The following is a 22,789-nucleotide window of genomic DNA, read 5'->3' as shown; positions in this document are numbered from 1 at the left end:
CTGAGGTGTCAGGACTAATCACCTGAAGCCTACTTGCCCCGTTAAGCTCTCCCTCCAATTGAGTTTTAGATCATTGTTTGATGGGGATACTCCTGAACAAGAGCGGGGGACTTGGTAACAGTTTATTTTGAGCAATATTTGATTTAGCTTGGGAATTGCAGAAATTAGTTATATTTTCCCAACATACTAAACTGCACAGACCATTGACCATTTTCACTTAGATACAGAATGCTGGAGTAACTCAGATGCTGCCTGAGATTCTGAGTTACTCCAGCATTTTGCGTCTACCTTCGATTTAAACCAGTATCTGCAGTTCTTTCCTACGACCATTTTCACTTTATGGACAATGTTATTTTGCCATTTCAAAAGCTAAAGCAATGTAGTACAGCACCAAGGAGTAAACATTTAGCGTTTGCACCTCGACCTCAGCTGCAATTAACTAAAACACTGGATATAATGACTATAATTACATTATGAGCTATGTATCAGATTACGAGGGTCATCTCTTTAACTACAGCAGTATTTTTATATTCAATGTCTGAATGGTGAGCTGAAACTGCAAAGCAACTGTTTTAACTGGCCTGTGGCTAGGTTAGACTGATAACTGGAGAATGCCAATACAATGTGAATGCTTACAGCAAACAGTGTTTCATGTTGGCAAGTCACATAAAAAAAATAGTACATACGCAAGATATTTCTTCAGAGATTCTCCAATCCAATAATACTAAAGGGAAATAAAAGTTTAGGAAATACGTATTTTACTGAAAGTATTCTGGTAGTTAGTGGAAGAAAATGCATTCACAATAATTCCACCTGGTGTATCAGCCACTGAGAAAAATGCATGATCATCATCATGCCTCCAGAAGAGGTTTACCTGCTGAAACAGCTACATTATGATGTAGAGGGACTATTTCAGACAAATGCATTTTCTTGCAGTCCATAAGACCCACGTCAACAGTAAATGCATTTTCACAAGATTCCAGCAGTTTCTTATCTCCAACAGTACAAATAGCTGTATTGGGGTAGTATTTTGCTTTTAAAAAGAGTTGTTCTGGTATAAAATCCCATTCAGTTCATCAAGACCATCCTCTTAGAGAGCTAACCAGTCTATTTTTTTTCATTCTTTCTCCACTACTGCTGAAAGCCCTAACTGGCTGTTTCCACCACAAAACAAACAGTAACTCCAGATTATAATCACTAGTTAAAATAATTTTCCTTACATCCCGATTGTAACTTTTATCCATTAAATTCTTGTAATTGTTCCTAAATTATTTTAATGTATGCTGAACTAATACAATGTTGTACACCTATCAAATCTCCTCCCATTTTTCTAAGAATATAATCAACTTTAATCCAAACATTGCTAAAAGCCATGGATCTTTGAACCATTCTAGTTAAACCCCTGTCCCACGGTACGAGTTCATTCCAAGAGTTCTCCCGAGTTTGCCCTGATTCGAACTCGGAGATTTACGGTAATGGCCGCTCGTCGGTACTCGTGGCTCTCGTGGACATTTTTCAACATGGTGAAAAATCTTCACGAATCTTCCCGTGCTTACCTGCCATTAGCGAGTCTTCTCGAGTACCTGCCGTTAGTGGTGCGAGCAGCTAAGAGACGTCCCCGAGCTCAGACATACCCGCTACGCTCATTCTCCGTGCTTACTACGAATTTGATTTTTTTTAAACTCGGGAGAGCTCTTGGAATGAACTCGTACCGTGGGACAGGGCTTTTAGTCTTTTCTAGGCCCTCTCCAGGATCAAATCCTTCCTGGTTGGACTGTAGTGCAATATCTCACGTGATCTGACATGTGTTACAGTGTCATTGAGAGATATAACACAGAAACAGAACCTATATTTCAACATAATCTTTGTATTCAATACCATTGGTAAATAAATCCAAGATCCCAAATATATTAAAGAATGCTCTCAAGAGTTATTTACACCCATGTCCCTTTGTTCTTGTGCAGCGCTTAGAACTTATGCCATAAAGTCTGTACCATATTTCCTGATTATATTTGGCAAACTGCATCACCCCTCTCTTTTCTGTATCAAATGAGATTTGCCTACAGTGGCAGCGAATACGTGCCCTGTTAATCCCACTACCAAGTTAAGTGTCACCTGTGCATTCTGATTTTTTCTCCTGTGTTCATATATCCAAGTTGTTCATATAAACGATAGTGTTCCTGGTATAAACCCTTATGAAACACTATCGCCTATCTGCCTCAAGTTAATAAAACAAAATACAAATACACCACTGCTTGTCATGAAGCCAATTCCTTAACCATGCAGCCACAGAGCCATGAATCTTGACTTGACGACAAACTTTTTATGTAGGACTTCGTCAAATGTTTTTTGAAAATCCAAATACAGGTAGTTCCATTATAACGTAATAGTTCTTAAGAAATCTTGAATTATAAAGAAAATTGTGGCGAGGAAAGAGGTTAGGGGCTTGGAGTTTCAGGCTTGCAATAACAATTATTCTTACAGCATGATATTTCAAAAATAGGTGTGGTTTATTTTGTTACCGCATGTTAAAAATACTAAAGGTAATATGTGTAAAATAAAAGTAGTGGGAAAAGGCTGTGTTCCACGCTGCACCGCTAAACAAAATTAATCACATTCTCTAATTCATCATCCACATTACATCCAATTTGTTTTATGGAAACACGTTATAGCAGAATTGCCTGGTGCCATTTACTACATTCTAATCAACTTTCCATTTTATCTCATTAAAATATTGAATCTGTTTTGTTGAATAAGATTTACCTTTAAACAAGCCTTTGTTAATTTTTTCCTTTATGAAGTCAAAATGAATAGATTAACCGTTTCATGTTCCAACTCGCTCTTGAAACAAGGGTGCAAGGTTTGCTACCGGTAGTACCACACTTATACTTAGGGGGGGGGGATAGGAAGGTTATTATAAACTCTTCTTCAAATGTTACTTCTCCCAACAATCCACTATGCATCCTACCCAAACTATGTGACTTATTTGCTTTTAACATAGCCAGCCTGCCAACAATTCAAAATTTCTGCAAGCCCATATATCTATTATCAAGAGATTTTGGCTACATCCTCTGCCTTGATAAAAGATAATAAAGGACACATTGAAGTATTTGTGCCATGTTCCCCCACCTTTATAAACAGTGGCATTTAGTCAATGATGGCATCAAGGAGATAAGACAAAATGCTGAAGCAATTCAGCAGGTCAAGCAGCAGCCTTGAAGAACATGGATATGCGACTTTTCAGGTCGGAACCCGTCTTCAGACTGATTGGACGGGGGGGGGGGGGGGGGGGGGGGGGGGGGGACGACGACATGGGAAAGAAAGCTGGGATAAAGTGGCCAGTAATAGATGAACACAGGCAAGGGGGTTATTTGATTGGCAGATTGTTGGTCAAAGGCCATGGATGAGAAGGCAGGTGTGAGCCTGAGAGGAGTTATGTATTGTTACACTCAGGGATATAAAGGTTGTGAATTATGTATTCACGGCATAAGTGGAGTGGTTGGGAGGAAACCGGAGTGATGTCAGTCATGTTTCCGGGGGGGGGGGGGGGGGGGGGGGGGGTTAGAGAAGAGGGATCTTGAGGGTGATAGGGGAGGGGGAAGGAGGTTGTTGTGGCATAGTAGTTATTTAAAATTGTAAAGTTCACAGTTCATACTGTTGGGTTGTACAGATGCTATTCGTCCAGTTTGCGTATGGCTTCACTCTGGCAATGAGAGGAGGCCCAGGACAGAAAGGTCAGTATCATAATGAGAAGAGTTAAAATAGTTGGCAACCGGGAAATCTGGTAGGCCTTGGCGGGCTGAGCATGTGCCAAAGTCGACAGTCTCGCCAATCGATGCTGTAGATGAGGATAGAGGAGGCGCGTGTGAACCTCGGTCACACCTGGAAATGTTGCTGGGGTCCTTGGATGGCGGAGAGGGAGAATTTATAGGTACAAGTGTTACATATCATGCAGTTGCAGGGGAAAGTACCCGAGGAAGGGGTGGTTTGGGTGGGAAAGGATAAGTGAACCAAGGAGTTCAATGGCATCAAGGAGTCCCCCGCTAAATTGGGAAGAACCCTCCACTGGTTGAAATCAGACCTACCAGAAAGGTAAATAGTTGTAAAGGTAGACAAAAATGCTGGAGAAACTCAGCGGGTGCGGCAGCATCTATGGAGCGAAGGAAATAGGCAAGGTTTCGGGCCGAAACCCTTCTTCAGACCCTTCTGAATATATCCTCCTGGTACTGTTCATTCTCCAAACTAAAAATCAAGAATTCAAAGCTAGACACAAACATTTAACCAAATTAAACAAATATTGGGCGACACCATGGCGTAGCTGGTAGAGCTGCTGCCTCACAGCACCAGGGAACCAGGTTCGATCCTGATCTTGGGTGCTGTCAGTATGGAGTTTGCACTTTTTCCCTGTGACTGTGTTTCCCCTCCCACATCCCAAATAATAAGAGGCAGAGAGAATCTGACCAGAGCGCAAGCAGCAGGTCTTTCCCTGCAAAGACAGGCCAATGTTGCACATTATTTAAAGTTGGCCAATTCATATGCTGCGTAAAACCTTGCAAAGTTCAATCCCAATGCTCTCTTCAATCTGGCAACCAGAACAGTGACTTTATTCATTCAAGAACGCAACAAAACGATTGCCAACAAGTAACAGCACTTAAACATAACATACCTACATTCTGTAACCAGATTATATTGACAGTCAAAATAATTATATTTATGACCCAGGAGATGATCCTACACAAGATTAACATCAAAATAATAATGCGCCAACTGCTGGTGAATGACAATCTCCACTTTATCACACCAAGTCACAATACAATTAACCTTTAATAGAAAAAATATTCACAAGGAATATCACAGAACACCTATTGCTACTGTGTGCCTCAAACAACTTCACTGGCTTCCCATCTCTCACCGGATCACCTACAAAATCCTGATCCTCACCTACAAAGCCCTCCACCATCTGCCCCCCCCCCATATCTCACTGACCTCCTCTCCCCCCTACCAACCCTCACGGTCCCTCAAATCCACATCAGCCGGTCTCCTCTCCATCCACAAGTCCAACCTCCGCAGTTTTGGGGACAGATCCTTCTCCAGGGCAGCTCCCAGGTTCTGGAACTCCCTCCCCCAACTGATCCGCAATTCCGTGTCCCTCACCATCTTCCAGTCCCGCCTCAAGACCCATCTCTTCACCTCTGCCTATCCTTAGCCCCACGTCCCCCTCCCTTTTCATCTGTGCATTAATTGCCTCATATTGTGTTTTGAATTGAATTCTGTCTTTACTTTGTGTACTAGTCATGTCTCTATTTATTTCATTCCCCTTACATGTTTTTCCTCTATCTGCTAAATTTTTGTAAGGTGTCCTTAAGACTCTTGAAAGGCGCCCATAAATAAAATTTATTATTATTATTATTATTGTACTGATGTACAACATAATTAACTTCAAACTCACAAGTAGAGAGGAATATACCATAATTTGTAATTAATTCCTATTTTCTTGGCTTTCACTATTGAATGACGTTGGCATTCCAACAGAAAAATGTGTATGCGTGTCCTGAAAGAAAAACAGATTCTTCTCAACAATCAAATAGAAAAATATTTACAGGTGTTAGAAATCTAAAATAAGAACATAAAATACCAGAAATAAGTAGATCAAAAAGAGCAGGTAATAAAAGCAGCATTTAGAGGGCTGATGCAAGAGTTGACTAAGATTACACCAGATTATATTTCCTAAATCATGCTTTTTAGGTCTGACTACGTATAGTTTTCTATACATTCCTTATGATCATAAAAATAGGTTAAATAAAATAAATATATGAATAATGGGTAACTGACAACTACCATATTTCATTACTTTGCTACTTAAAGATAACATGTTATTTACAATTAAAATGGATTAGTGAAGAACACCAAAAGACGACATTCAACTAAAGTGAGTCCTCATTATGCGCTATCCACGTATTTGCGACGCCAGCTGTATATTACAAGGTTCATTGGTAAGCATAGCACAATCTTCAAGGGACTTCACTTCTGCAGTCAGATGAATCATGCTTGCCATAAATTGGAGTGGATATAATGTCTTACGCTGGGATGTAGTGAAATATCAGGAATACCTGGAACTCAGATCATTGTCTGGGGTTGTCAGGTTTGTTCTTATCTCCAAACAATGATAACCCTCTCATTGCATGAAAAAAGTCTGACAAATTTCCTCCACACTACATTCAGTACTTCCATATTAACGCTTGGGGAAAGGAACCAAAACGTAACAGAACTTGTTAAATATTCAAATCCATGTGTAGCCTCACCATAATCCAGTACAAAACTTAATTATTTCTACATTCCTTGAATTTTGAATTGAAAGTATTCAATTTACCTTCTAAACTATTTGCTACACATTTTTGAGATGCACAACTACACTTCCATCCTTCTGAACTTCACTCAATTGCAAGGTCCACATTTAGATTACAATCCACCTGTTGATTCCTTACCAAAATTCCTTTCCTACATTAAATTTCATTTTGCAAGTTTTCATTCACTCAACGCATGTTCTGCTACAGAATCCAAATATCCTCATCGCAACATACCCTCATAATTACTTTTGTGTCATTAGCAATCCTGGGAACATCGCATTCTTCCAGGTTATTAAAATAGCGAATAATTTTGGGCCAAGAACTGATCCTTGGGGTACTAAATTACATCCGTTAAACCTGAATTTTTTTTTAAATTCCAAGTTTCCAACATAACAAGATTTCAATCTACACTGACACACTTTGTCTAATATCAACACAGCTCCAATACCATAAGCTCTTGTGCAGCAGCAACACAGCAATGTGACATTATCACAGGCCTTCTGAACTCCAAATACACAGGATCTACATATCTACAGGATCCTCACGACCAATGTTTCTTGTTATAATCTCAAAGAACTCAAGCAAATTTGTCAAAATGCAATGGGTATTTGGGAGATGGGGACATAACTTGTTTTGTGAATTGAAGCTTAAGTGTTTTATTTAGATCAAGGAGACTGAAACAGGAGAAAATAGATTATGAGCGTAAGCCTGCAGGTAAATTAAAGATAGCAAGAGCTTCCATAACTCCACAATTGAGGTGGAGGAGAAGCTTTTTAGGAGACAGAAAAGGCGGAACCGGACAATGTTTCCCCCTCTACCCTCAAGCTCTGTGCCAAACTGGCACCAGTCTACACAGATATTTTCAACCTGTCCCTGCAAACCTGCACTGTCCTTGCCTGCTTCAAAGTCTCCACTATTGTTCTTGTACCCAAAAAGCCAAGGATTATAGACAATAGACAATATGATTTCAGGGAATGTTCAACCTAACCCAGGCCCAGGCTCTGCTGAGTCTGCTGTTAATTTTAACACCCCTGCTGAATTTGAATCTGACTGTGACTCTATTTATATGTTCTCTGTTGTTTTTTTAAATTATTGTCTGTAACTGTGGAACTGTGCTGCTGCCTGTCTTGGCCAGGACTCTCTTGTAAAAGAGATTTTTAATCTCAATGAGACTTATCCTGGTTAAATAAAGGTTAAATAAAAAAAAAAAAATGTGCAGGAGTAGGCCATTCGGCTCTTTATAACTCAAATCTGGGAAATGCATTACTGGTCTTAATGACAGCAGGCCTGTCACCCTGTAATCATGAAGACCCTTGAGAGACGTGCTGGGTCACCTGAAATATATCACAAACACCCTGCTGGACCCCCTGCAGTTTGCATACCGGGCCAATAGATCAATGGATGACACAGTCAACCTGGGCCTGCACTTCATCGTCCAGCACCTAGACCGCCAGGGGATCTATGCAAGGATTTTGTTTGTGGATTTTAGCTCTGCATTCAACTCCATTGTGCCTAAGCTACTACACACCAAACTCCTCCAGTTGACTGTGCCTGAACCCCTCTGTCAGTGGATTACCAACTTCCTGACAGACAGGAAGCAGCATGTGAGGCTGGGAAAGCACATCAAGGACCAGCATAGGGGCACCGCAAGGCTGCATACTTTCCCCTCCCCTTTACTCGCTCTACACCAATGACCGTACCTCCACTGACTCCTCTGTCAAGCTTCTCAAGTTGCGGATAACGCAACCCTGATTGGACTGATCCAGGATGGGGAGGAATCTGCCTACAGACAGGAAGTGACACAGCTGGCGTCCTGGTGCCATCGCAACAACCTGGAGCTCAATGCTCTTAAGACCGTGGAATTGATTGTAGACTTTAGGAGAGCTCCCCCTCCCTTTCCCCCACTCACCATCAACAACACCAGAGTCACATCTGTGGAGTAATTTAAGTTCCTTGGAACCATCATCTCCAGGGACGTTAAATGGGAGTCCATCATCGACTCCACAGCCAAAAAGGCCCAACAGAGGATGTACTTCCTGCGGCAGCTGAGACAACACAATCTGCCACAGGCAATGATGGTCCAGTTTTATACTGCCATCATAGAGTGTGTCCTCACCTTCTCCATCATGGTCTGGTTTGGCTCAGCCACCAAGCATGACATCCAGAGGCTGCAGCGCATCGTTCGGTCAGCCGAGGTTCTCCCCATCAACGAACTGTACACTGCAAGGGCCAGGAAGCGAGTGGGTAAAATCATCTCTGACCCCTCTCACCCTGGCCACAAACTCTTTGAAGCACTTCCCTCCGGACTGTCAATGCCGCCACAGCCAGACATAAAAACAGCTTTTTTCCACGAACAGTAGCTCAACTCAACAACCAAAAGTCTGTGGCCTCCTTTTGCTCTGGTATTTTATTTCATGCTTCACATGTTTAAATTATAATGTTATATTCTTAATTGTTTACTGTGTCGTGTTGTTACTTGTGAGCAAAGCACCAAGGCAAATTCCTTGTATGTATACATACTTGGCTAATAAAATGTTTTCAATTCAATTTAATTCAAGATGAGTAGTGAAAGTACAGTACTATCAATGATGAAACTGGGGAATAAATAAAGAGAAAGCCAGACATAACAGATTTTAAGCAAATATTTCAAATCAGTTTTTATTAAAGAAAACCAATGAAAACCTCACAATACAAGAAAATACAAGAGGTAAAGAAAGAATACAAGACAATTACAGTCACTGGAGAAAGTAGTAAACAAGCTAAAGTTCCAAAATGTTAAATTTCCTGGACCCGACAGCCTGCATCGTAGGGCCTTAAAAAATAGTGGGCTGTATTGATGTAAAGCACACTTCTATGAAAAGGTAAATATGTCTGTTCATAAAGAACAAACTATTAGCCAATGCCAGAGAAGACTGTAGAGGTGGGTACAATTACTATGTTTAAAATATATTTGGACAGAAAAGATTTAGAGGGATATGGGTCAAACACATGCAAATAGACTAGCTTGGACAGCGATCTTGGTTAGCATGGATGAGTTGGGCCGATGGGCTCGTCTCCATGCTGTATGACTATAGATCAATTTGCTATATAGAGAAAACTGTTGGGATTGAGAAATTAGCTGGACATACCGTAAATCAAATGCATTCAAGCAGGGTCAACAGACGTGATATTTGACAAATTTCTTAAAAGCCCTTTGAGGATGTAATAAGCAAGGTTGGGAAAGGGGATTTTGTGATTTTCTTTTTATTCATTCCATTCCTTTTCAGAATCTGGGCATAGCTCACTATGCTAACATTTACTATCCATCGCTAAAAGTGAGTGCCTAGCTAGACCTTTTCAGAAGCCATTTAAGAGTTCACATTTACGCTAGATCAGATGGCAGATTTCCTTGTCTGAAGCACATTGGTGCACCAGATGGATTTTTAAATGATCATGCAATAACTCCTCTGGTCATTACTGCAACTAGTTGGATCTTTGCAAATTCAAAATATTAAATTAACTTACATTCCATAAGTATTAATGTGGGATCTAAACTTGGGTCTGTGATTTTCTTTGGAAGGACTCTGGATTACAATATTATCTTGTGTAAGATGGAACTGCAGATGCTGGTTTAAACTGAAGATAGACACAAAAAGCTGGAGTAACTCAGCGGGACTGGCAGCATCTCTGGAGAGAAGGAATGGGTAACATTCTTCAGAAGGGTAGACCCGTCTTCAGAATAATCTTAACCACTGTACCGACATTATCCATTTACAATCTCAAAAAACACTTTAATGCTACAACAGGAGGCAAACATTCACAGCAATGCACAAATATAAGACAATTAACCAACAGAAAACAGAATTGGGATATCTATGTGATCTACAACTTGACAAATGTTGACCTGTGTGGGCTGATGGGGGACAGGCATCAAGAACAGAACCAGGTCCCAAACTATTCACAATCTGTATTAACCACTGATGAAGTGACTGAGTAGAATGCAGTTCAAAATTTGCTCCAGATGTGGAGATAGATTGGCAAAATAAGTTGCCAATACAAGACACAAGATTTTGCGACTGAGCAATCATTTGACGAATGGGGTATAATATGGGGAAATGTAAAGTTATCCACTACAGTTGGACGGATCAAAAGGTAGAATATGACTTTAATGGAGAAATACTGCATATCATAGCTTTACAGACAGATCTGGATGTCCCATCAAAAAATGATAACATAGGTACAGCACTTAATTAGCAAAGTGAAATGTTTGCCTTTACTGCAAAAGGGACGTGAATATAAAAGTAGGGAAACCTTGAAACTAAGTTGGATATTGGTTCGATCACACCTTTGAATCCCTATTAACAGAAGGTACACAGAATTGATTGGTGACATGAAGGGGTTTCCTAAAAAGTCCAAAGATTTATGCCTATACAAACAAGAGGTCAAGAGTGTTTTATTGTTATATGTAAAGAACGCAAGGTGATCTATAAAAGTCTGGGGGTATTGTCACGGGAAATACTAAGAGCATTTTTCCTTTGAGGGAATCTAGAAGTAGAAGCTATAGTTTTGGAATAATGGGTAACCTATGAACACCAATGAGAAAGATTTTTTTCTCTGTTGACTATCTACTACACTTTCCTATTCCAGAGCTGTAGAGGCTGAATCACTAAAACTCTAGGCTGAAATAGATTGATATTCTATAGGAGAGTCAAGAGTAGACATGTAACGCTAAGGCTCTATAAGGCGCTGGTCAGGCCGCATTTGGAGTACTGAGAGCAAATTTGGGCCCCATATCTGAGGAAGGATGTGCTGGCTCTGGAAAGGGCCCAGAGAAAGTTTACAAGAATGATTCCAGGAATAAGTGTGTTCGCATAAGATGAGCATTTGACAGCACTTGGTCTCTACTTGCTGGAGTTTAGACAGTTGAGAGGGGGGACATTGAAACTTACAGAATAATGAAAGGCATAGAGTGGATATGGAAAGGATGTTTCCACTGGTGGGAGAGTCTAGGACCAGAGGTGATAGACTTAGAATCAGAAAGGAGGTGAGGAGGAACCCCTTTAGTCAGAGGGTAGTTAATCTGTGGAGGCCAAGTCAGTAGATATTTTTAAGGCAGAGATAGACAAATTCTAGATTAGAACGGCTGTCAAGGGTTATGGGGAGAAGGCAGGAAAATTGGATTAGGAGGCAGAGATCAGCCATGATTGAAGGGTGAAGTAGACTCAATGTGCCGAATGGCCTAATTCTACTATAACTTGGGAGCAAGGTGTGAAGGAACAGCTTGGATTTGTTACCACCACTGAAGGAACACTTTTGTTTGTAAATGACAGTGCAAGTATTATTTCAGTTGCATTGGATTCCAGATCACAGGCATGAACTTTAAGAGCTCTAGTACTGGTTCAGTTAAGCAAATCTCAAATAAATAAACAAATCAATGCTACACCTAATTCATATTCCAATCCAGCATTCCTGAATGAAACAAATGTAATTCTCTAGGACACTGTTAGTTGATTAGACCTTTAGTATTTTTGAAAAAAAGTGTTAAAACAGACATTACAAGGAATAATTCCATGGTTCTACTGCATAGAACAAATGATCCTTTGTTTCAATTTTTAAACGCTGGAATTTATACATTTTAGAATTAATCTCCATCTGCCAAGAAAGCAAAAATACAAAGTTGGAATTTGTTACTCGTACACAATTTACCATAAAACTAATTTCAAGAATAAATAGACTATGCTTGCACTTTGCACTGAAGATATGGTCATCGGTGCATGTCACCACACTATTTAAGAAGGCCAAGCAAGCCACGGTAAAAAGAAAGCACTTGCTAGACCAAAATCCCGCATACTGTTAGTTGGAATGGCAGCAGACAGATACCCACTACCCAGTTATCAGAGTCAGAAATAAGTTTCAGAATACAGTATCATGAAATAGGAGCTTACTTTGCTCTTTTCCACAGACGCTTAGCTGAACCCCTAAAGCAGAGAAAACAAAAACTTTTTTAGAAATAATTGCAACACAGCAAATTTCCACAGCTACCACTGTACCTGTTAAAGAGAGATTACTGAGCAGCCTCTTACCATAAATTCTTATCATTAGAACAAAAACACAACCACTGGAATTATTTGGAACAGAGAAGGGATCAGTCGCCAAATCACAGCAGGCTATTTTCATTCATAAATGATTCCTGCATATTACAATAAGTTAATGACTAAACAGAAATACAATATCTTGCACCATCACAATACTAACATGTTCCAAATATTTTCAATTCCCATACTATTAAGCAGTAGTTAAATGACACAGCAATGTGACATGACAAATGAAATCCTTTGCTGATCATTATAATGGAGTCAGACCCATTTGGCTCGTGTCCAAGCCAACTATCAACACCAATTTACACTAAACTGACATTAACCTGAAGTGACAATTTTAAATTCAATTCGTATTGAATTGCCACGCTAAACAAGAAACTTAAAAAGCCATGCAGTCATTTTATAGAACTTCCATCTGAACAATATTGGATATTTTCCAGGCCACCACTCAAATTCTTATCCAACATCAACACTTGTGTAGTCACCACTCAGCCTGAAATCCTTAAAGTAGTTCAGGTTCTTAAAGTACCAAATAAACCAAAAATAATCTCTTGAAAGCCATGCAAAAGTGGAATAGACATTTGCATGCAAATGTAGCCCCCCCCCCCCCCCCCCCCCCCCCCCATAAAGAAACTGTTTTTAAGAGTCTAAAAATATTGCAGTTTTAATTAAACATAAGCGAGTTGGATCTCTGAGTTTGAAGTCCATAATAAACCTAACAAACCTAGAAGACAATTTAATTCTTTACTATTCTGATTATGGATGCAAATTCATTTCATTAGAAATATCCTTTAATAGACCATAGGTGCTATAATGTATTTCAATGGTGTTCAATTGAAGTTACAAAGTCAAATAGAGTAGCTTGTGCTTCAGTTATATTGACATTGGTGAACCAACGTATGGTGTGCTGTGCACAGTGTTAACAAGCTTCTAGCATAAGGAAGCTATGTGTTGGAAGCAGTTCAGAGAATGTTTCTACGACTAATACTTGGAATGGGCAGGTTGTATCATGGCAAAAGCCAAAGCTTCCATCTGCTGGAGTTTACAGAATGATTTGATTGAGGGGCGGAGAGGCCTACTTCAGTCCTGCGTGCATGTGTTAATAAAATGGCATAAACCCACGACAAATTTACATTGTTAGAAGAAATTTAATTTCAATTTATCCTCACAAATTATTGAGCCAATTGATTGTTTGCAGTAGATTAACTCCCGACATAGCACATTTTGTTTAATGCAGCAGGCTGGGTGCTGAGGGAGCAAGATGATGGGAAGGGATGAGGGAAATGCTGAGGTTGTGGTGATGCAGCAAATGAAAGTAGGGATAGGGAAAATAATCTATCAATCAGATCGATGGAGAACAGAAGATGCGATTAGAAATCTTGATCATTTTGAAAGAGAAAGAACTATTCCAATAACTAATCAAACTTGGGGAATAAAAGTTCAGCAACTCTTCATGTTGAAAAAATACTTATAAATACACTAAGCAGAATGCATATTACACATCTTTAATCCTTTATTTGAAAAGATTCAAGTATAATAGATCTGCAGTTTGTTGACACCAAGAGCTTTTCAAAGGGAACAATGACCAATTTAAAATTAGGTTGAAAAATATCAGTATTACAGGCAAAATAAAACAGAAAATCAAAAATAATGGCTAGATGTCAATATGAAAAAGGGAGACGCTAGCTAAACCAACCTATGAAAAATGTTTTGAGGTGGCGATAGCAATTATGCCTAGGCTCCGGTAAACCCTGACAAAAAGTTGCCATTGATTCATTCCATTAATGAATGGAATTATAGCATGCAAAGTTACAGAATGAGCTTCAAATTGAATGCACAATAGAGTGGTGGTAAATAATTGTGGGCAAAGGAAGAAAGTGTGGTGGTACTGAAACAAATTGAGACAATGATAATTTTCTTGAATTGACAATATTTCTAATGTTAAAAGCAAGGTATAGTATTTTACTGCAAAGAAAGACAGCATGCAACTTGAAAGTAATAACGTAAATGTGACAGCGAAGCAAAATAATCTGAGAGAATAAATATATACATCACACAGTAGATAGATGGGCTAATAAGGCTGTGACCAAAGTATTTTAAGTACTAGGTTTTATTGCCATAGGGATCTAATTGAAAAGAAGAAAATGATGCTGAATGCTTCAAACATTGGTTGCACCATAGTGCAAGTTATATAATTTAGGTCACCATATTAAGATAGCCAACTCCTACCTCATTCCATCTACCTTGAACAGTTGATTGACTTCACTATATTTTTGTGCACATTTATGACAACTGAAACACTTTATTCAGTTAATTTACAATTGAAGCAATTACTAAAAAAATCTGAAGAAACGTGCAGAGCCAGTATCATCTTGGAGTCAGCAACCAATACCATTATATATATATATATATATATATTTTTTAATTGCTTTGAATAGAATTGTCTTATTTGAAGCAGCCCAAATTCAAGTAGACATTTAGACAGGTTGTACAATCTGTAGTCTGGAATAATGTCATATCACACAGGCTAAACTGACTATTATTTAATTTTAGACAAGTGAATATTCAATTCATTTTCAGGAAAAGTCTGAAATACATATTAAACCCCGTTTAAAAAAAAACAGTGATGAACTTTTCCCAATATTTCCAATCTTCATTCTTGATTTACAGGTTACTGTAAAGTTGGTCAATTTAAAAATTGCATGAAATTCTGATCTAAAAAACACCAACCTTAACATAGTCACTGCATTTTACAAGGTAGAATGTCAATCCACACAAATCAAAATATGTCCAGTTTTGATATTGCCAAAATCAGTATCTCTGACACTGACAATTTCATGCTTTCATGTATTCCAATAGGACAACCACATAACATCTTACAAAATCAATCACATTTTTAAAAAAGAGCTCATAAAAGATAACATTTTAATATTCTTAAAATAGAGAGCATCAAGAGTGTTTATTGTCGTATCTCCCGAAATAAAACAATGAAATTCTTATGCCCGTCACCTGACAGGTAAGTCAAGTGCAGAGTAAACAAACTAGAAATATTTCACAACCAAGTAGCAAGGAGCAAAATCATTGTCAACAACTGCAAGTGTGATGCATCAATTACAAGCATAAACAGCTGCTACAGGAAAAGGAAGACTTTCAATCACATGTTCTCAATTTAAATTCTGGCTTTCCTTTCACCATGTCTAGTTTAGTTGGAGAACTGATACTTTGTTAATAGTAATAAATGGCTTCAGTTGATACAGTAGGTTGATACATTACTGCCAATGCTAATGCAGTGCGAGGAAATTTAAATTCAATGTTAGTATTACCCTTAAAAAGTCAATGAACTATACATGGATTCAGCAGAACAGTGCTTAAGATACATTTCCATCATTAGGTTTTTCATTTCACACCAACATTAAACTGACATTTGACATTTAGGAACTAACCATTGCCACAACAAATGAGATACTCCTGCGGTGGTGTCTCCTACGACTTTAGATTGACAAGAAAGAACAAAACCTATTGCAGAATAAATATATTTGCAAACCTACCTAACCTTCATTTACATTTTTGGATTTGACTCCCATCTTCGTGCCCAAAGAAATTAAACATAGTTGTCACTGAAGCATTCAAACAATATGGCAAAACTGAAGCACTACTTTAAGTGGAATATAATCAGAGTATTTTTGTCTATATAACTGTAACATCACTTCCGTTTTCAATCATGACATCGCTCGCAAAACAAATACCAACATTCAATAAGCAATTTAAATGTTTGTGTCACATATGTTAACATTAATAAATGCACATTTAAATTTCTCTGACAAAATCACACTTATACAAGCTCAAAACCTATTATATTCAGAACTAATGCATCTTCCCTTTATGTAGTTTCAAACTTAATACCCCTACCACGAGAAGAGTTGCAATGATATTTTTTAATTCATTAAGTGATCTCCAAGCATCAAGGATTCTTTCCTCTTTTATCCCAACTACCATGAAAGAATGGAACGACTGGGCTTGTATTCACTGGAATTTAGAAGGATGAGAGGGTATCTTATAGAAACATATAAAATCATTAAGCGATTGGACAAGCTAGATGCAGGAAACATGTTCCCGATGTTGGGGGAGTCTAGAACCAGGGGTCACAGTTTAAGAATTAAGGGGTGGGCCATTTAGAACTGAGATGATAAACTTTTTCACCCAGAGTTGTGAATTTGTGGAATTCTCTGCCTCAGAAGGCAGAGGAGGTCGATTCACTGGATGCAATCAAAAGAGAGTTAGATAGAGCTCTTTGGGCTAGCGGAATCAAGGGATATGGGGAGAAGGCAGGAACGGGTACTGATTGTGGATGATCAGCCATGATCACATTGAATGGCGGTGCTGGCTCGAAGGGCCAAATGGCCAACTCCTGCACCTATTTTCTTTGTTTCTATATTTCATTTCAAAAGTTAAACCTGAAAATTCTGATACTTGTCTCATACTTCCAAAAATCAAAAACTTGCAACATTAAAATATAAATAACTTGTTCCCCACTGTGCATCAAATCATTTATAGATGATTGAGAGGAATATGACTACATGTTTATTGCCATTTACTCCATCCACTAGTTCTCATATTTGTACTTATCCATTAATTAAAATGCAGAGTTACGTTTTTTTTCCCTCTATTAGAACTCCCATTTAGTCACATCCTGTCATGAATCAATCACCTTGAGAGATTCAGTGACCTTACATTAACTGAAGCAGAGCAATAAGCGATAAGATAATGCAGGTCATTTACCAAAAGCGCAGTAGTCCTCATTTTTGGAATGAAGTTCTCCTCCACAAACCAACTTTCCCACCCGCCTCCCCTCAGGTTCTTGGTCTGGACTGAGGAAGGGCTTCTGTTTGAGATTCCTGTGTTTCAATTCTGTTAAAACAGTAAAATATAAAAACATGTAATAGATGGGATACCATTACCTTCCAAGGGAGACAAACAGGATACCTACTTTTTCATAATTGCAGCTGTATACAGAAAATACAAAGGAAACTTCCTTCATTGGACAAATTAACAAGTTAATTGCATCTCAAGCAAAATGCTCCACCATTAAATGGTACTGAGGGAACACTGCACAACATAGGGATTAGGAGACTCACATGATGGGATGATGCAACATGCTTTTAAAGATGGGTATTGTCAAACCATGGAACATCTCCATGGCCTTGGGCCACATTTATGGTAGATGGAAATGCAAATCCACAGCAAGAACATTATAACGTCAAAGTGCAATTTACATTTTTACAAACCTTGATTGCAAAGTCATTGAGTTTTATAGGATCTGCTATAAGCTTCTTAATTACATAGTATTTTTTATTCATAAGTAAACCAAACAGCAAGGCAGCTAAGATCATTTTGATTAATTAATCGATAAACTTGTCCAAAATGTCACTATGAAGCCCAAAATTTAGTTTTTTTTTTATTGTTTGCAAAGCGTTCACCCCACCAGCCATCATAAATACAAACTTATGCACTATAAAATCATCTGCCTTAGTCTGTACATTGGCTCCACTATAAACTTGGTCCGTTGAATGATCTTTACATAAATCATTTTGACCTCACTCACCCAACCTCATTCACTTATCATCCACCCAACTCTCCTCTTCCCAGCATTGGCCTGCATGTAATCAGAAACCATTTTCTGGAAAATTCTTCCTCATTTCTGGCTTGTTTCTAGCCATCATTAAATTATTTTAAAAGATGTTTTCTTAAATTTATGACCTCTGTCCATTCTTGCCGAGTCATACAACAAAATTAATCTTTAGTTATCTGAAGCATCTCAGCTTTTATTAACTCAGCTAAATTGCCGCTTTGGAGTTCATCGCATTTCCTCATGTTTCTGAAGTACCACAAGACATTTTCTGTGATAAAGATGAATATTAATGTAAGTTATGATGATGATGAAGCAAGGGTACAATTACACAGTTTAACTCTAGCTCAATCAGCGAGTTTACAGAGTAAATCAACCCAATTTAAACATGCAGATCCACGAACATTATGTAAAACCTGCATGTAGTTTTGGAAAATAATGCCCTTGAAAAAGCTACTTTTACAACTACTAAACCAGGTTCGCTTCTTAATAAACAGACACCACACAAACTGTTTGGTAGACCAGTTCACAACTTTACTTATTATCGGCCGATGGAAGGGAGGGAGAACTCCAGTCAAGTGACCATTACAGACACTTGACCGTCCTCCGTCCACCTCTCTGAACAACAGAATTACATTGCCTTAAATAGGGTTTTTTTGTCCCCTTAGCACATTTCACAGACATTAGTCATGGTCAGAGGTACAGGAAAATGTTTCCACAGAATGCATCACATCAAAGGCCTTTTGTTTACACGTTACAAGATAACATTGGCCATTTGGTTTACGACATTTTATCTTTCTACTTCCCTGGTTCCTCTCTCGTCCTTCATAAACATTGGCCATTTGGATAATGCCATTTTATCTTCACAGAGATCACCCTAGCTCTTTCGCTGCTTCCTCGCTGTCATTTGGTTCCTCATAAACATAGGCCATTTGGTTTATGGCATCTTACTTCACAGATATGACTAGCTGTTTCTCTCTTCCTTTCTCGCCTCCTCCCCCATAACATTGGCCATTTGGTTTACGGCATCTTACTTCAAAGAGATCTCTCTAGCTTCTCCTCTCTGCTTGTCACTTGGGAGACAATGTTATAGGATTTATTATCTCACACACCGCAACCTGAGGCAAGCCTAATTTGACAATAAATATAAGCTGTAAGCTAGCCCAGAAGCCAATTTAATATCTTCTTATATTTTTAACTAAAATTCGGCTTCATCACCCTTTGCAAAATCTAGCTGAAAAGAGGTCTTATCTTTCAAGAAGCTCAAGATTGAAAATTCCCATTGAAGTCAACATGAAATGCTCCAGCAAAGTACAGGTGCACAACCTTTTATCCGAAGATCCAAATAACGAAAACCTCCGAATAGCGGACATTTTTTCGGTCCTTGAAGAAAGGTCCTTGAAAACGTTCACTGAGGGCGGCCCGCAGAGGTGACAGCGGAACCTCCGGTCGGTCCTCGAAGAAAGGGGAACTAAATCCCCATTCATAAAAGAGAAGGTGAGGGTATATTGCGCGGGAGGGTTAATAATTGACAATATGCTGCTGCCTGCCCGCTGAGTTAAAAAGTTCCCACGGTAGACTCACGATACACAGTGTATCGTGAGTCTTGCGTGGGAACTTTTTAACTCAGCGGGCAGGCAGCAGCAGATTGTCGCTCCCTTCAGTTTCACCTCACCTACACCCCTCTGCTTCCCGGCCATGTGTGTGACCCCTTCCCTCCCCTCTCCAGCTCCCCGCTCATTGCACCGGCGCGGGGGCTTTGCACTGTCTTCACGTCGGCGATGACAGCAGGTCAGTGCCAGTCACCGGAGACGTCAGGACCAACGGGACACCGACCCCCAGGCCCACTGCAAGCACGGAGATCCCAGAGACCCACAGCCAGCAGCAGCCCAGCCCCGTTCCAACTCCAGAGGAAAACTGCAAACTGGCCGGAGACGTCAGGACCACCAGAAGCCATTCCCCAAGCTGCACCCCCTCATCGGGACACCGACCCCCAGGCCCACTGCAAGCATGGAGATCCCAGAGACCCACAGCCAACAGCAGCCCAGCCCAGCCCTGCTCCAACTACAGAGGAACCTGGGTTGCGGATGACGGGGCGCAGCTCGGGGCGTCGTAGGGCCCATCGGGGAGCGGGTTCCTGTTGGTCCTGACGTCTCCGGCCACCTGCCATCCTCCGGGAACTGTACCGCCCTTGCAGGAGAGTGGGGTTGTTTGCAGTTGCAGAGGGAGGGGGCAAGGGCGGTACAGTTCCCAGTCTCAGCTCCAGTCCAGGGGGGTGGCCGGAGACGTCAGGGCCAACGGGACACCGACCCCCAGGCCCACTGCAAGCACGGAGATCCCAGAGACCCACAGCCAGCAGCAACTCCAGCCCAGCCCCGCTCCAACTCCAGAGGAACACGTAGGGGCAGAAGCTGATGGTGTGCAAGGTACGTCTTGTTCTTGGGGTCGCGCAGCTCGGGCTGTGGGCAAACTGCCACTTGTCGCCGTAACGGCCCATCGGGGAGCGGATTCCTCTGGAGTTGGAGGGGGAGGGGGGTATTGTGCTGTTTGATCGCCCCCCTGCTATCCCAGGGACAGGGAGACACAGCGGCTTTTTAGACTGGTGGGCAATCACTTCCAAAGTTCTGCCCACACAGTCAGTACACCTCTCCTACACTGCATTTCATACAAACATTTATTCTGCAAGAAAAAACTACATTGAAGACTCAAACTCGCGACCGAGTAACTGCCGGGATCAAGGCGCAAACTCGCGACCTTGCGGATATGAGCCGAGCACTCTACCACTGAGCCAGCCATTAAAATCTACGCTAAAAAATTTCCATTCCGAATCCGACAAATTCTGAATTACAAAAAGTGTCTGGTCCCAAGGCTTTCGGATAAAAGGTTGTGCACCTGTACTGAGAAAATAAATTGTCAGTCTCCAAATATTTAATTTTCTCCTAAGCTTTACATGAACTAAAACCTCAACAAATCAATTTCCCATATAACAGACAATGCAACTGAAATGATACAAATTACTTTTCAATCGCAATAATGCATTTAACAGAAGTTAGATTGATAACAAATGAATAGCTATATGCTGAACAAATGCATACTTCATTTATCAATCTTACATTTCTTCAGAATTCCAAATGATAGCCTTCATCTATCAAAAGGAATATGATCTTCAGGTTGACAAAAATGCTAGAGAAACTCAGCAGGAGTGGCAGCATCTATGGAGCGAAGGAAATAGGCAACGTTTCGGGCCGAAACCCTTCTTCAGACTGATGTAGGGTGGGGGGGGGGGGGTTGTGGGAAGAAGAAAGGAAGAGGAGGAGCCAGAGGGCTGAGGGAGAGCTAAGAAGAGGAGGAGACAATAAGGGCTACCGGAAATTGGAGAAGTCAATGTTCATGCCGTTGGGATGTAAACTGCCCAAGCGGAATATGAGGTGCTGCTCCTCCAATTTCCGGTGGATCCTTGGAGAAGCCCCAGGATCGAAAGGTCGGATTCGGAATGGGAGGGAGATCCCTTTCGTTTTTCCCTTTCGTTTCTTGCAGCTTATGATAGCATGTTTGATTTTCTTTAAGCAGAGGCCCAATGATGTAGTTCAAAGTGGAAAGAATGCCCGAATTGTTTGTACAAAAATGCTTAGGTAACAATTAACATTTTAAAATTGCTAATTTCAAGAGTTGAATGCATACGTGAAATCAGATGGGCAGCTGAAATCTACTTGAGGATTCTGTTCTCAAAACTGGCAAAGATCATCAATCTACTTTAAAAAAATCTTTCTCTGAAAATAGTCTTGATGGTAAACCAATATAAATACATGTCCATCGAGACTATGTATCGAATCAAATGATGGCCCAGTCCTCTCTGTAAACTTGCTGTAGTACGGAAATTCCAAGGATGTTCAAAGGCTGTACACTGTTACCTACTGGTCACTTTCAGTCAAATGGCAGATTGTCTAAATGGTTAAAACATTAGGAACCATTGTTTCTCCCAGAACTGCAAGTACATTTTCCACTGTCCAAAACAAATAGATTTGAAGTCAAAGGGAATCAACGTCACTAGCTTATTCACCTTGCACAGAATGCAGCTTGTCAGAGAATCCTCTACCAGAATGGCCAAACCTAACTTTCTCAATGAAAGGCACAGGTTAAATTTAATCAGCCTAAAGACAATCTGCACACATTGTGACACACTCACGTATAGTGCATCAGAATCAACACAAGAGTTTTTTCCACCATCCCTTTCACTGGGAGCATGCATGCAACAATTTTACCGCATTAGTCATCTGCATTTATTTTTTCCTTTATGGCCTGGTATATGATTTAAAAAAATTAATCTTCTCTTAGTTGCAAAACAAAATTAGAAATGCTGGCAGAACTCAATCTATCAAGCAGCAATGGCAAGAAATTATTTAACACTTTGGATCAATAATCCTGTCTCGGAACTATAGGAAAAATAAAGGCTTTACAGTTTTCTGAGCTAGGGAGGAGTTTCCAGCAATTCGTTTTTTGTTTCAGATTTCAGCAACTGCAGTTTTTTGTTTTCTCTCAGTTACTGGTTCTCCAAACCTTTCACAACCCAGTCTCTCTGGTCTTTATAAGCTAACCTAGAATGCTACATACTCTTTATGGCATCAACTCTTTCTGGCATGGAATTTTGAAATGTATACTTTTTTTGTCCCGATGAACAATTCACACAACAGTGAGTCCGACGCTAACATTCAGTTTATACAAATCCCATAATCCACATT

At 40.0% G+C, this 22,789-nt stretch overlaps 1 protein-coding gene across 3 annotated transcripts in view; it reads right to left on the bottom strand.

Moving 5' to 3' along the window:
* map2k4 (mitogen-activated protein kinase kinase 4) overlaps positions 1–22,789 on the bottom strand; it is a 77,323-nt gene that overhangs the window by 42,037 nt on the left and 12,497 nt on the right. The window contains exons 2-3 of one of the 3 annotated variants that reach the window (XM_033044081.1): positions 17,204–17,332; positions 12,272–12,304 (exon numbers count right to left, since the gene is read on the bottom strand). The exons of 1 other annotated variant lie outside the window; for it this stretch is intronic. In XM_033044081.1, coding sequence (XP_032899972.1) covers positions 12,272–12,304; positions 17,204–17,332 — 162 coding nt within the window. The remainder of the gene's footprint in view (positions 1–12,271; positions 12,305–17,203; positions 17,333–22,789) is intronic. One more of the 3 variants, XM_033044082.1, reaches the window with a different exon arrangement.

The sequence above is a fragment of the Amblyraja radiata genome, chromosome 26 (genome assembly GCF_010909765.2).
Source record: "Amblyraja radiata isolate CabotCenter1 chromosome 26, sAmbRad1.1.pri, whole genome shotgun sequence".
In the NCBI taxonomy this organism is placed as follows: Eukaryota; Metazoa; Chordata; class Chondrichthyes; order Rajiformes; family Rajidae; genus Amblyraja; species Amblyraja radiata.
Note: the sequence above shows the minus strand (reverse complement) of the source record. Positions and strands in the feature narration are given on the sequence as shown.